At 44.9% G+C, this 14858-nt stretch overlaps 1 protein-coding gene and 1 long non-coding RNA gene across 7 annotated transcripts in view; one reads left to right on the top strand and one right to left on the bottom strand.

Moving 5' to 3' along the window:
• LRRK1 (leucine rich repeat kinase 1) overlaps positions 1-14858 on the bottom strand; it is a 70044-nt gene that overhangs the window by 18894 nt on the left and 36292 nt on the right. For all 6 annotated transcript variants that reach the window (XM_031587806.2, XM_090149113.1, XM_031587805.2 and 3 more), the window contains 10 exons: positions 14291-14403; positions 13235-13449; positions 11053-11217; positions 9532-9704; positions 7514-7634; positions 7111-7270; positions 6429-6705; positions 3312-3483; positions 1583-1746; positions 413-552 (listed from right to left, as the gene is read on the bottom strand). In XM_031587806.2, the coding sequence (XP_031443666.2) occupies positions 413-552; positions 1583-1746; positions 3312-3483; positions 6429-6705; positions 7111-7270; positions 7514-7634; positions 9532-9704; positions 11053-11217; positions 13235-13449; positions 14291-14403 (1700 nt within the window). The remainder of the gene's footprint in view (positions 1-412; positions 553-1582; positions 1747-3311; positions 3484-6428; positions 6706-7110; positions 7271-7513; positions 7635-9531; positions 9705-11052; positions 11218-13234; positions 13450-14290; positions 14404-14858) is intronic.
• On the top strand, positions 13339-14377 carry LOC149916303 (uncharacterized). The gene is made up of 3 exons (XR_016470485.1): positions 13339-13426; positions 13865-14080; positions 14312-14377. It is a non-coding gene; the product is annotated as an uncharacterized LOC149916303 (long non-coding RNA).

Here is a 14858-nt window from a genome sequence, read left to right as displayed (position 1 = left end):
AATTACAGGCTATTCAAAATGGGGGATAAAAAGCTGATCCCAGCTGACCCCAGAAGGAGTTTTGGCACTGAGGGACAGCACCAGGTAGTTTGGGTGGAATCCTGCCTCTACTATGAGCGAGGGAAAAGACTCTCAACTCCTATACAAGCAGGTCTTGCTTCAACTGTAATGTTTCACTTGTGCTTGCTGAGATTGATGGGGTGAAAGACACAAGGTGTAGACCAATGGTTGCTGGCAAAGAATCTCAATCTGTCTGCAGCTTATCAGCTTCTCTCAGACATTACTGGCTTGAGACTCTCAGAGGGGTCTTCATTTAACACGCAATACTGCACACCTGGCGAGCTTTGCCAAAGAACTTTATGTTATACAGACAAAATCATAATGCCACTGAAAATTACAACATTTCTCTTACCAGGAAACCACTGGTCTATCAAAGAGTTGACATGATCTGTGATGAACGCCATGGCTGAAAAGTCTCTCGCTTCTGACTGGCAAATGATTTTAATTCCCCCACTTTTTTTCTTTTTCCAGTTGACATCAGAAGACTCAACACTGTTTAAGAAAGACAGAAGACAATGGAATGAAGCTTTTGTTAAGAATCGACGTCAACAAACTTTCTTTCTCCTAGGAAAGCTGAGTTACAAAATAACATGCAGTTCATAGGCAATCAAAACAAAACCTTGGCTTTGAATATGAATTTCAATTCAGTTCATTCTGCAAATGACTTTGAAAAGAAATTGCTCACTGGAGGTAAATGTATCTTTACTACAAAGGGCTTAGTTCTGTAATTCCCTGAACCACAGAATGGGCTCACGTGGGAAGATATATTATGAACACAATGTTGGTCCAAAATTTAGGGTTCTAGCCCGTGATTTGCAACATTTGGTTCCAAGCCTCTGTTCAGCTGCAGACTGCCTAAATGAATTCAGGAAAGACCCTATATTCTTCTGGTTTCCAACTACACAGCAGCACCAATGGTTCTTCCCTATCTTTCCAGGGACTGGAAGAGTAAATGCATGTGCAGATGATGCAGAGATGAAAGTTTAAGAGGACAGCAACTCCTCGCATCTGTTAAAGAATATGGGTGGCAGCTTTCCTCCAGCCTCACAACCAGCAGATACCCTGCCTTGGCCAGTTTAAACCCACTGCCCATAGCTCTTGTCACATGCATCTGATAGCAGTGAAGCACCTCCACTCATCTGGATTGCTGCCACGCAGCGGTGGGATTTTAGGATTCACTGGAAAACTCACTGACTTAAGGAAACCTTTGCAGGTGTAAATGTGTGATTTTACCTGGCAAAGCGTTCTGCTGTGAATACCACCTTCTGTTTTCAGATCTCTTTAAATCTGGGGCTGCAATAACACGTAAGGCTGATATATTCAGAACTGCCATGCAATCACTTACTCATCGTTGTTGTCACCAGCTGCTACCAGGTGAGTTATGTCTATTAGAAGAGCCTCCTCTTCCACCGATGAGTGAGCACTGACAATGAGTCAGGCCCATCCATCTCCATTCAGATGATGTGTTTCACACACTCTATTAGTCCCCTGTAACGCATGCTGCATTACAAACACAAATTACCTAAGATAGCCTCCATCAAAGGTAACGAACAGACCTTCCTGCCAGTAAACAGTGTGAGTCCTTTTGACTCGGAACGTGCTGCAGCGGTTTCTTTGGGTGCCTGTGAAGCTGTAGATGGTCACCTTTTTGTTTCTCGTCTTGGTGTTCTTCTTGTTTTCAAACAGCTGAAACAAATGAAAGGATGACAATCGTCAAAACACTGAAATTTCTCTTAATAACACTGTTTAATTAAGTATTATGGTGACGACTCTTTCTGGCCTTCACAGATGCTACCATAACATTTCCATACGGGACGATCTGTACTCACAAAAAATTGCACTGGAATGAAAATAAGCACATTCAAAGCTGCAGTGAAAACATTTCCATGCTACTCAAAAAGGAACAGTTTAGTGGCAGCAAGCAGCTCCACGAGAAAAATGTAGAGCTGCAGGAGCAGATCAACAGGAGACCACAGAGATGGTGAGAGGGTTGGAGCACAGCTCCTGTGAAGAAAGGCTGAGGGAGCTGGGCTTGTTCAGCCTGGACAAGGCTCCAAGGAGACCTCACTACAGGCTTTCAGTACTTAAGGGGAGCTTAATTCTACAATCATGACATTTGTGACATGAACTCTTCAATTCCAGAAGTCTGAAAAACCCAGAGCTAAATGCTTAACTCCAATGTACCACCAATTTAGCAGATGATCAAGTCTGCCCTCAGCGTAGAGTTAACTTTTCCACCTGTTTCAGTGGGAGGAAGATGGCTTCTCTCCAAGGCATTTCAAAGCAGCACTTTGAGCAAAAGGTATTTCTGTTTTCAAATCAAAGCATTAATCTGCAGAACTTCACTGTATTCACTGCCCTGCCTCTTACTGCTCTGCAGACGTCTTTCCATTTACCTCACCAAGGACTGAATAAGGTCACCAGCAAAAGTGTTCTAAGGTTATGCAGTGTACGTGGGGATGTCAGCGAGGAGTTGCCAAGGCAGCCCTTTAAAACAGGTAGAATTACGAAATGATTTCAGAAACCTGGAACTCAGAGTACCTTCCAAAAACAAGGAACATGTTTTCCACGTTCTGTACATCAGTGACAGAACACAGTGTAAATGCATAGCTGTTAAGAAGATACCACAGCAACACTAAAAATATTCTGCCGGAATTTATTATAGCTTCCAGCAGATCTGTGTTTTCAGATATAAGCTGCTGTAAAAAAATCATCTATATAGCAACAAAATTCACTTAGCTTTCAGAACCTTACACAGACTACTTTAATAACATGCATACTACTTCTACTGATGGGATGCCTGCCTGCACTCGTTATCTCATTAAGGCAATAGTCTCGTAATTTTTTTTCCCCTCATTTAAACCCATATAGATCTAAGCTGACTTGATGGAGGTATTCCAGATCTCCACTGGGAAACAAGAGCAGAGTCTGGCCCAGTGGAATGGTCCTGGACGAGAGCTGCAGGCAGAACTCCCAGTGCTTGTTGCTGGAAGGGGCTGGGGGTACTGAGCTCTTTCAGAGAACAGAGCAACAGGGAGGTGGTGGAAAAGGCAATCTCATGCCAATCTGTTGTTTTGAGTAATACCTAATGTAAGAATAGTTTCAGATTTTGATTGCAGAGTCTTATTTCCCCCTATTTACACAAGCAACAATATTGAAGGCCATGAGTGTACCAAGCTAGATGGGAAGAAACACTCCAAGTAGTAACTTCAGTGGTCCTTTTTTGCTTGCAGAGAGATACAGTCACCTACCTGCAGGTCCATCTCTGCCAGGCTAATTAACATTCGTGCAATGAATCTTTGCCAGAAGCCAACTGGGACAAAACTCATCTTGAAGACCCTCTGGATGGTATTTGTGGTCTGGTGGCAGAACCCATGGATATCTAACGCTGGCTTGGTAGGAAGCAGATGAGGGAGGAGGTAGCTGAAACAAACCAAATTCAGCAGCTCAAACTTCAGCTACAGCTTGTAACAGTGAGTACATTGTTACTGGATAATAAGGCGATTCAGTCTCCAAAGAGATTTTTAATGGCACAGCCTACTGCATATAAAAAAGCTTTTAGGCTAAAGGCACTGCAGCAATACATGGAGAAGTTCATTTACACTATGGAAGCAAGCAGAGGCAAAACAGACATGACATAATTCAGCCAGGGCTATTGGACGGGGCTAAAATTGATGTAATCAGCAGGACATTTGTGTAATCACAAATTAAATGCGTGAAAATACAAGAGTCATTAGAACAGCTGTGATGCTGAGCCTCATTCAGGCTCGGTATCTTTATTACCGTGCTCTGGTAGTAAACAGAAGAATACAGCTGTGCTGCTACGTGCAGCAGAAGCTAAATGCAGAAACATACAGGAGCTCAGCTTCTTTAGGTCCAGAAGGTGGGGAGAGGAGGTGTGGTGGGAGGTGGCAACGAGTCATTTACAGGCTACAGGGACGAGGCTGCTCTGGCTCTCATCCCAGCCCCAAGCATTAAGCATCTCATGCGTCAGTATGACAGTGTTCCCTGCTGCACTGTGCTGCTGGACTCCCTGCCACAGCCCTGACAAACTTCCACGGCAAGGACTCACAGTGCCAGACTGATGCCAGCAGAGATGTTACTTGCCTTCCTCCATCTCGTTCTGCAAGCACAGACTAGGTCCAGCAGTGGATCTTTTCCCAAGTGTGGGAGGAAACCCAGAGCTACAGGACTACCAGAAGAGAGCAGTGCTGGAGCAGAAGCCCACAGAAAGTTTTCAAATTATTTTCAGATCTCTCAGTAAGCACCGAGTATTCACTTGTTCTGATCCTCATGCTCTGAGAAGCTAAAACTTTGGAAGCATAAAACTGTTTTGAAAACTACAAGCTTATGACTTTCAATACCTGCCAATAAATCTGTTAGTGGTGATACTCCTCTGTACCAAATAACATTCCAAGATGCTTATACGATCCAAAATCAGCCCAAATCACATTTACTTGTAAGCAGAAACACTGCTGTTTCATCAGCACTGAGCCTGAGAAAATTTGTCAGCATCTGGGGCTCATCACTGATGGGCATCATGACAGCAAGAAGCAAACAGCCAAGGGCCTTGATCAACATACAGTGACAGAGACAAGACACACTACTAGAACTAATGTTGGGTCCAAATCCAACACTTTAAGCCTATCACATTTTCTCTCCAGCAGCTGTAGTACTCCGTAAAAACTGAAAAGTCACTTTGGAAAAGGTACCTATCACTGGACAACAGCTTTCTCCATATGTCACAGTCCATAACATCTGATGGTGTTTCACATGATCAAATTATCCCTTCCATAAAATTATCTTTGGAACGTACAACTGATGAAAACTTCTCTTCGCTTGCAAACTACAGTAAGAATGGTCATATTTTCAACTGCATTTTTACAAGCAGATCAAAGCTAAGTTGTAAGCACCTTAGGTGGAGAAATGGAGCGCATTAGCCTTGCTCTATACAAGTGGAGGACACACTTTATGACGGCCAGTAAATCTTCCTCAGTGCATCAGAGAAAGGGTCTATGAGCATTAGAATTAAGAAGGCCAGTGAGGCCCTTCTGGACCACAAGTATATAGTGGATTATAATACAGATGGAGATTTGATGCTCCTGAACAACAGCCAATGCAAATTTTGGAAATATGTGAAACATGCCCCCATCCACCCTTTCAGAACAGAGACCAGCAGCTGCTTTCTCTGCTCACTGCACAGAAATCCTATCTGGCAATCTAGGCAATAATCGCAGAAGCACAGTAACAAATAATTGCTCTGTGTCTGGCTGGCACGTTAAATTAATCCAACCTGCCAGAGCTGCAGTCTGTCAGTGGGAAGAATATTCTGTTAATGTGGCTTGAATCGCTCTAAAAAAGATTGGGCAGGCCATGAAAAAGCAGCTTCCTTATTTTGAGGCTCAAACAATGTGATTGCCTTGGAGAAAAATGGCAGAGAGTGACGAGGAGTCCAAAAGTCATTTTGGACTAAGCAGAAACATCACTGCTGTATCTGTGTTAAGCCTGAGAAAATTTGTTGGCATCCGGGACTGGATAAGTGACAGGCATAATGACAGCACAGAGAATGCTGCACTTGTGCTGGCATTCAGAGCTCCCAAGAGGCTGAGGGCAACACAGCCATGCTGTCCTGGAAGGGCAAGGTAGTGAAATGCAAATGCTGCAGCAGAAGTGCACTAGGAGGACGGTTTCACCATTAACCCAACAACAGGCGGTCGCCAAGCAGATGGGAGAAAGAAAAATAGCAGGGAAGTCTGCCCAGAAGGAAAGGGATGGGGGGTGGGACGTAGGAGGGGAGGAAGATTCATTGACATTTAAAGAGAATGAGGTTTCCTGCGCTATTTCTAGGAAAACTATTGATGACCAGCTTTAGATGATGCTAAAAACTAAGGAAGTCACGTAGCTACTGAAGCAACGCTTTCCTGCTTTCACTAGAAATAAAACAGTCGTGCTTTCAGGGCTGATGTGATTACTGACTACAGAAAGTCTTCTGCCATTCTCTGGAGCGAGGATCTTCCTAATGACTCCAGCCCATTTACATTTCAGGCCTAGCAGCCAGGAGCCTCACGTTCACTCTCAGCTGCAGCTGCGCCAGCCAAGCACTCAGAACCCCCACCTGTTCACCACCACATCTCTGCTCATTCCACTGCCCCTCTGTGCTGGTGGCCGAGTTGGTCCCCTGAGCATCCCTTACCCTGTCAGTCTCAATGCACTGCAGGGGCAAAGACTTGCCTTGGAAAGTTTTCGAACTCATTTGGTCTACAGGATGCTCGTGCCAGACTGCTTACAATGACAAAGCCTGTTAACATCCACTGATTAAACGGCCAGTTTCCTCCAGCCTAGCTAAGCATCTCTAATTATCAACCTACCTGTTATTGGCTACTGGCAGAGCAATTTCAAACTTGGCCAAGAACTGGAAGTACTGCTCTTCAGTTTGTTCAGTGAAGCCCGTCCCAACTAGCAGCATCCTGAGATCCTCTGCTCGGATGACTCCATTTTTAGCTACAGACTTGGAGCTCTTGATGTTGAAAATCCTCTGCAGACATTCGGAGAGCCAGACGGGGTCAAGGAAGTAGAGATTTCTCAGGCCGTGGCTTGTGTCTGGGAAATGCAGTAGTGTACCTGTTTCTATGAGGAAATTAATCGCTGCAAGAAAAAAAAGCAAAAACCAAAAGACAACAGAATTGTAGATGAGCAACAGACCAGCATTAAGAAAGCACAGCGAAAACGAGGAGGGAGATTAGGCAGCCTGAGCAGCTTTATTCACACCAAGTATAGACAGTGTGTAGCAAAACAAAAACAACACATACTTGAGGAGTGCCACTATCTGCCATTCCACTTGTAAACCCCCCACACTGTCTAACCATCCATATTTCTGTCCCCATTGCACCTCCCCCTTCACCCTCCTCCTGCCAGCCCACCAAGCCTGTCCCCAGCTCCTGCAGAGCAAGGCCTCCAGAAATATCACAGGACAAGGGCCCTATTCTTCACTGAATGTTTCAATTGGTCACACACTAATTGCCAAGAAATTATCAGCCTGCCATGACCTACCAGTCTGCAAGTCCTCGTAATCTTTGATATCATTTCCAGGGGTTTGCTCAATGATCAGCTCTATCTGTCTGTCTGTTAAATACTGCACATCATCATTCTGACTTCTTTTATGCTGTTCTGCAAGGACGGCTTCTTGAAGGCTAAGGTAACTCCTTGGAATCTGCAAGCCACATAAGAAAAACAGCAGGATCAGTAGCAGACAGCAATCACTCTGCTAGTGATGATCTGTCTAAACCATCTCCCCTTTACAGAGATCTTAAAAAATACTGCTTTTTCCGAAGCCATTTTATACTCTTTGCATGCTTCCTGCAGCAGCAACAACTCCCAAAATCCAGTCCAAACCCAGTCCACAAAAAAAAAGCTGCCACTGGGAAGGAAAACCATCACAAAGCATAATTCTCACCAATCTCCCAGCAAGTTTCTGTGAGCAAATTGAGCTGCCAACATCCTTCATGTTGCAAGTGACATGGAAAATCAGCTGTCGGAGTCCCTCGAGGCCTTCCAAAGTCTTACATGAGAGCTCACTGCAAAAGTCATGCAAGGGTGAGGATTACCAAACCTTATCAGCACGCTGGCTTCCTTTCCATGCTCACTTTCTCTTATCACTGACTAAATTTCCTGTGTCAGATGAATAGGAGGAAGGCTGTCAGCGAGCATTTTCAGCTTCAGAGAAAAATACTAAGAGGTCTGGAAAATAAATCCTAAGCCAAACTCTGCTCTGCTTGCTTCATTTGCTGCAGAGGGCTCTTCTATTCCCTATGCACTGTGACCTATCTGGTCTTCCTTGGGACACCAACCAAAGCTACCACCCTTTTTCCCTTTACTGCTGCAAACATCCTGGAAGGGACTGAAAGATGAGGAAAATCCTGTGTTCCAGCAGTCTCTGGAGATGAATCCAGTCCTCCCAGCCTCAGATCAAAGAGACACGATGATGATGACTACCAGACACCTTTTCCCACTCTCATTCCGGCCCTCGCTCATCTGGGTTCTGTTATCTGGGAATTGGTGCTTAGATCCCAAAAGCTGGCCTTCATTCCGGCTTTGATAGCTAACAAACTTCTCTTTCCAATTCCTGCTATTTCTGGTCATTTTGTGGGCTGAATAAGAACAGTTCTCTTCCACTTTCCCCAACAAAAGGTCTTTCTAGCTGATCCCACACATGTTCCTGTGGCCAACAGAAAATCCTTTTCTAAAGCAACAAGCTTTATCTTAAACCTCAGCCATCAGAGGCAGGAGGAAGTCTAAGCTCTCTGTGATGCTGGCAGTGCAGTGCTGACAAACATCCCAGGCTCATCACACAGGGCTTTACAACATGCACCCTGCACACTCCTCCAGCAAAATTACGCTCAATTCAGGCTGGGAGAAAGGAAGGTGAAGGGGAATGGGAGGGATGCGGGGCAGGGAAAGGGAAAAAGTCCCCTTGAGATAGGATGAGTGAGATCACAATGACTGGAAAAGACGTTTAGAGGACTGAACCACAACGTGTTCTCCGCTGCAGTGCGTCTGCATGCCTCACACTGGCTCCCTGGTACTTCTCCCATCCACAGCCAGATGAAAGAGCCAGCTGGGGGGCCTGATGCAAAGCTTGCATTTGCAGAGCAGAGTGTGGGAGGTCTCCTGACAGCTCTGCCAGGCAGCAGATGCGAAGCGCAATGGGACACAGCAATGCCCTTCTTTACTTGCCAGCTGCCACCTGCTCGTGCCCCAGGCATTGGCAACCTCACGCTATTTGGAGCTGTTTGGTGCCAGCCGGTTGCATCCACGCTCCCTCTGTACTGTGCACTTCCTTGGCTGACAGAGCCACTCTTTCCCCAGCATGAAAACCTCCTCTTCCCAAGGGCATTTTCCATCAGATGGGAGAGAGCTGTGTGAGCCTCCGTGGCCTGACACCGATCTGACAGGCAGCACAACCCCAGTGCTACCACATACAGAGAGCTGAAATGGCTCAGCTTTGGGCTGATGGTGGCTCGTGGGGCTGAATCACCCTTCACTGTGCTCAGGCAAGCAAGAAGTTCCCACTCAGCCTCCTCTACCAAACCTTGCAGTGCCCCCCATGTAATCATCATGACTGGTAAAATAAGCTTTGCAGCATTAATTACTCAATCTGCATGTTCTAGCCCTGTGACTAATTAATAAACCATGCCAGCATCTAACCAGTGAGCAGAACAAGAGCACTGAAAGACACAGCAAAGGTCACAACTTCAGAGCTCCCAGCTTCAGCCCCACGATCAGACCTCTGCACCACACTGAACTCCTCTCTGATTATACCACGTTACCTCAATCAAAAAATAGATAACGTGCCACGCTGACAAGTCTACAAATTGGTTCTGTTGCCAAGGAGATTAAGTATTACGAAAATCGTTTAAAGTGACATAAAATAGAGTGACTGAGCTTCATAAAGGCAAACACACAAGTACTTACTGCAGGTGCTTGAACGTGATATCCGGGAAACCAGTTGCTCTGGATCCAGAGGGAGAGCGACAGAGAGCCAGGACGTAAGCCCTCAGCGTTGCTATCCTCTCAACACGGAATTTGGTTTCAATTAAGTCAAGGTGTGTTCCTACCACTAACACTGCTGAATTTGGAGCTTTGGCCTGCAAGAGAAAACAAGGACACTGATCTAATCTAGAAAACTATGTCCGCTGCTCAGACAAAGGAGAAATTAGCTTAACCTGTAGCTGGAAGACCTAACTGTGATAGCCTGGAAAAGGTAAGAGACACTCCAGGAAGGACACCTAGGGAAATAATACAAATATTTGCACTGGAGGTATATGGAGAGGTGAGATAAACTGCTAGAAATGCCCAAATCTACTCCATCTTGAATCAGTGCGAAGGAATGGATGAGATGATCTTGTGGTTTCTTCCAACCCTTCCATGATTCTATCACAGAACTGGAAAATACCCAGATTTCAGGAAACACACTGCCAAGTACAATGGGATTGCAAAAATTTAAGCAGGGATCAGCCAGTGGATCAAAAGGACTTCAACCACAAAAAAATACTCTGTTCCTATTCTTGTTTCAAACCACCACCTCCTTCTCTCACTTGATCTCTCCTAGTTTGTCTACAGACGATGAACAAATACTTTCTTGGGGTTTTTGCATTATTTTCTCATAACCTAGTCTGTTACAGCCATTATCTGCCCCTTCCCCATGCTGAAAAGGTCTATTTAATTGCTCTGCATTCAAAAATATTTCCATACTTATAAGCATCATGCTCACATTTCTCTGTATCTTTTCTGAAGCTGCTATGTGCTTATTGGGGTGTGCGAAGGACCACAGGCACATCACACATCTGAAATACAGTAATTATCTTCTCTGCTTTGTTACTTAGCTTGTGCCTTTGATTGCTGTTGAATATTAAGCTAACATCATCGCAACGTCAAACATGTTTCTTTGGAGAGGCACCACTTTAGAGCCCCTGTCTGTGTACGTAATGTAAAGGCAGATATCTAAGTCATGAGCACTGAACAAAAACCAGTCAATGCCAATTAATTCACTGCAGCTCCGAGGCTCAGCAGACAGCTGTCCAGGAGATACACTCCAGCTTATCTGGATCTAAAGTGTTAAAACCTTAATGTTAAGACTAACATGTGTCTAACCCACACAGAAAAGAAGGTGCTCCAGAACTCCCATAGAGCACAGTGTGGTCAAACACTAATTCCAAAACAAGTACGTTCGTCCTTACTTAGTAAGGGTTTATAAACCAGCTTTTGTTTTACTCTCTGACATGTGTGAGGGAGAACACAGCAGATGATAAACTTAAATCCTTAAATGTGGCAATAACGCCTACAGTGCAATGGAAAATTAATTCCAAAAAGCTATGCAAAATTCATGCGGAGCGTTTTAAAAGCAGACTAAAAGGAATCTGTACTATCACATATCTATGTGCTGACCTACTGCTTGATAAATAGATGCCCTGGAGTCCACCAGTGACTTCTTACCTCAATGTTCAGCAACCAGAACTGTAAGTTTGCCACAGCTTCTTCCCCCAGTGCCAAGTTCCATACAACTATGTACAATGCTTTGTCTGTGAAGAAACACTGATTGACTGTAGACATGCTCGCTGGGCCTCCGATATCCCAGACATTGAACTCCACTGAATCAACCTACTTAGACAAAGAGAAGTGTTCAAATCAAACGGTTGCAGTAAATCACAGCGAGATAATAGCCAAAGCATAAACCTACGTCTGCATAATGTATGAAACAAGGAGGGTTTCAATGTCCTAATTGTGCCTTCAGGAAAGAAAAATCAACAAGCAATTGTTAAGCATGGCTACCACTTCCCCACAGGAAATAAAGACTAATTACTTGCTGCTAAAATAATAGAGGTGCCCTTGATGCTGGTAAATCTCCAGTTAAGGCCGTGGATTCTCCAGTACAAACAAGGATTTCATTCTGAGCCCTCTACTTTGCTGCATCTTGAATAGAAACTGCTTCATCCTTGTCTGTGCCACGCTCGACAGCACTGCTGGAGCTAGTTATCTGCCACTGATACGGGGAACAGGAAACCCTCACTGAAATCACTCCGTGGAGCTCAGCCCCAGCTGAGTCACACCAAATAAAGGTGCCTGGGAGGTGGGAAACTTCTCAAGCCTTGCATAAAGACATCCTGCACGCTGCTTGGAGGCTGTCAGCGTGCCACACCAGACAAGAGCCAGAATTACAGCTCCATGTAATTCACTCACTGACTTCAGGGGAATGTGTGAATGGCAGTCTCTTCAGCTCAGCATCCATTCCACAGTGCAGGCCCATGACAGCAGTGAGAGTGGTACAGCTCTCTGCTTGAATGGCATTCAGCTCCCACCTGCAGTAGGATGTATCTATGTGTCTTTGAGGCTCTGTCCCTAAATCATTTAACTCTGGGGAGGCAAGGAGCCAGTGGCTGCACAGGGAACCCTTCTCCAGCCACCATCCTCTGATGACATCACATAACCCTGACTGAGGTCTGTTTATCAATCCAGGTCCAAGCACTGTCTGATCCCACACACTAATCTTACCCCAGAAGACTTCAGAAAGAAGTCAAGCATCTCAGCATGGCTCCTATCTCCTAGCATAGTCCCAGTCTGAAGTCTCCCAGGAACAGCTGGAACAATTCCCATATTGTTTAAACCAAACCCTAACTAGCACCAGGGCTGCCTTGTTCATCCAGGAGACCTTGAGCTGTGGGTGCTTGTACGGAAAGACAGACTCAGAGGTAGGGACAACAGCCTGTTCAGCAACTTGGATCCCACTCTGGGTTTCCTGCACTGTCTAGGTTTTTGTTTTATTTGATTGCTCTTCACAAAATGCACAGCTCTTCTCCCACCAAAGTCTTCTCCTTAAAGAGCTGGGCTGTGCTTGCTCTTTTTCTTTCTGTCTCTGGCTTGGCACTCTGCTGTATAATAGCTGAACTCAGCAGGCTCCTTCACCCCTTCCAAAACAGCCTGGTGGCCATGGCTCTCATATGAAAAGTGAGAGCCATGTGTTTGCACATCCTCAGCTCTGTCAACAGCCCAGGACCAATTCTGCATGCTCTAATCCCTATATGGTGGCAGAAAGGGCCACCTACAAACCTCTCAAATACTTGAATTAATTCAGTGCTGTACAAATTAGCTCAGTATGGATTGACCTACCCTCTGGATGAGCTGCCTGAGAACTGGATGTTTAAGGCATGCCTTAGATATCTCCTGGGATCACAACCAGAGCTCAGGCATCCTACCTTCCACCCATCTTCCACATTTAGAATAGTTCTGTCATCAAGGGAGTCAAGCCTTAGGCACGATGACCTGTTTTGTGGCCCCATATGAATGAACAATCTGCTTTAGAGAAGCTGATTTAAAATATTCTCTCAAAGTCAGTGTCCAAAAGCCACCCAAGCCGGGAAACCCAAAATTCAATCAGACTACAAATGGCTCTCACTCTTTAGGACGAAAAGTCAAGGTTGAATTCTCAGGAAAACAGAACTGTCCTCTAACATCAAATGGAAATGGAACAGAGGGATTGTGACAACTCTAAAATGTCACTTGCGAGGTGTGCTTCACAGGTAAAGGGAAACTGCTTCTGTTGGATCCTTTCAGCCCCAAAGCCCCCTGTGGGGCACAAACGGCCCATTAGGGTTAATAAATATCTTCAACTGCTCTTCACCTTTGCCTTGTGTCCCACTGGCTTGGGTAGCTCCCATTTTGTTGTACGTATGGTGGCATCGCTGTGCATCATCTGAGGGACTTTTCCTGTCTGGAGGATCTCTATCAGAGTTGACTTTCCCTGTCGTGGAGGACCAATGACGATCATCTTCATCAGCTTACACTTCTCTGCTTTGCGCAGCTGTGCTCGTAGGTACGCCAGAACTGTTTTAGGGCCTACAGAGAGGGGGGAAGAAGACAGGCTTTATCTCTGGTTTGCAGTTACAAATGCACATACGTGCAGCTGGACTGCACAAAACCCACTGCTGCAGACATATCAGCTGAATTAATATTTTCCTTGAAGTTTCTCTGTGGGCTGAGGCAACCCAGAGAATAAACAAAGAAACCTCCAGTGGACAAACGTGAGACAGAGAGCCCAAAAAAGGTCACTGCTCTGAGACTCCACAATGGAGCACTGTAAGAAGAAACAAACGCCGTGGCTCATATGCTTCAGAAGCTCAAAGGAAACATAAAATACTAATTTAGTATTGGAAAATATTGTTTTCCCTTCTACTTTTATGTTTCTACTTAAAATTAGATTTAGTCTTGTGCTAGAGAGAAGGGATAATTCCTAATAACTTTGTTCCCACAGGATTTTCTTGTTACAACACACAAAAAAGAAGACAGTATTGTAATCGATCCAGAAACCTAGCAGCTTACAATAAAGTTACTGCAATGTGACTGCGACTGCTGATCTTAAATGCTTCAGTCTTTAGAAACAGTGTCTGTACACCTTAAACCATAGGCATTCAGGAAGCAAGCCATGGAGTTCACCCAGCATGCACACTGCAAATGAAGCGCTGCATTTGTAAGTCATCACTTCCACATGCAATCTACCTTAAATGGTGCTGTAACACAGCACTAACTAACTTGCAAGCGTGTGTAGGAGTTTCACTCCATGCAATTGCAGTTAACTGGGACTGGGGCTCACAGTGTTCCCGTTCAAAACTGTTGAAAAGAAGCTGCTTTCATTATATGTTCAGTCAACGTAATAGAGAACTCACAGGATCAGACTTACCCTCCTTTCTGATCTCTGCAGGAACATTGCTGATACTCAGTTCCTCGATATCCAGCTGCCAGAGATTAGCCAGCTGTCCAAGTTCTGGAGGAAGCTCTCGGATACCAGGGTTACTGTACAAAAACAAATACATCTACCAACAACCAGGCTTTGTGTCTAAGTAGCTTCTCTCACGGACTCTCACATTACACTATTCTCTCCTCGTAGAAATCTTCCATTAACATTTTAATAAGACCATTCAGCACTTTAATAGTAATTTCCATCCTAAAAGTGATGCATAACCTCAGCGTATCCTCTGGGGCAGACAAGTGTAATCATTTTTACTGGACAGTTGAGAAAATACAGGCAAAAATTATGAATTATTGACTCAAACGCTATAGAAGCAGGCAGCAAAAAGCCAGAATTAAGTAGAGGCACACTAGATTCCCAGGCCTGTGTTCAAAGCATTAGATCATCTTCCCTAATTCAAAAGGCTGGCCTCCTCCTTATCTAAAGCAAATGATGGGCACGGCTGGAACAAGGAGTCCACTATTTCCAGCTTTGTGACTTCAAAGGCATTGGCCATCTG

The sequence above is a fragment of the Phasianus colchicus genome, chromosome 12 (genome assembly GCF_987193195.1).
Source record: "Phasianus colchicus chromosome 12, bPhaCol1.hap1.1, whole genome shotgun sequence".
Lineage (NCBI taxonomy): Eukaryota > Metazoa > Chordata > Aves > Galliformes > Phasianidae > Phasianus > Phasianus colchicus.
Note: the sequence above shows the minus strand (reverse complement) of the source record. Positions and strands in the feature narration are given on the sequence as shown.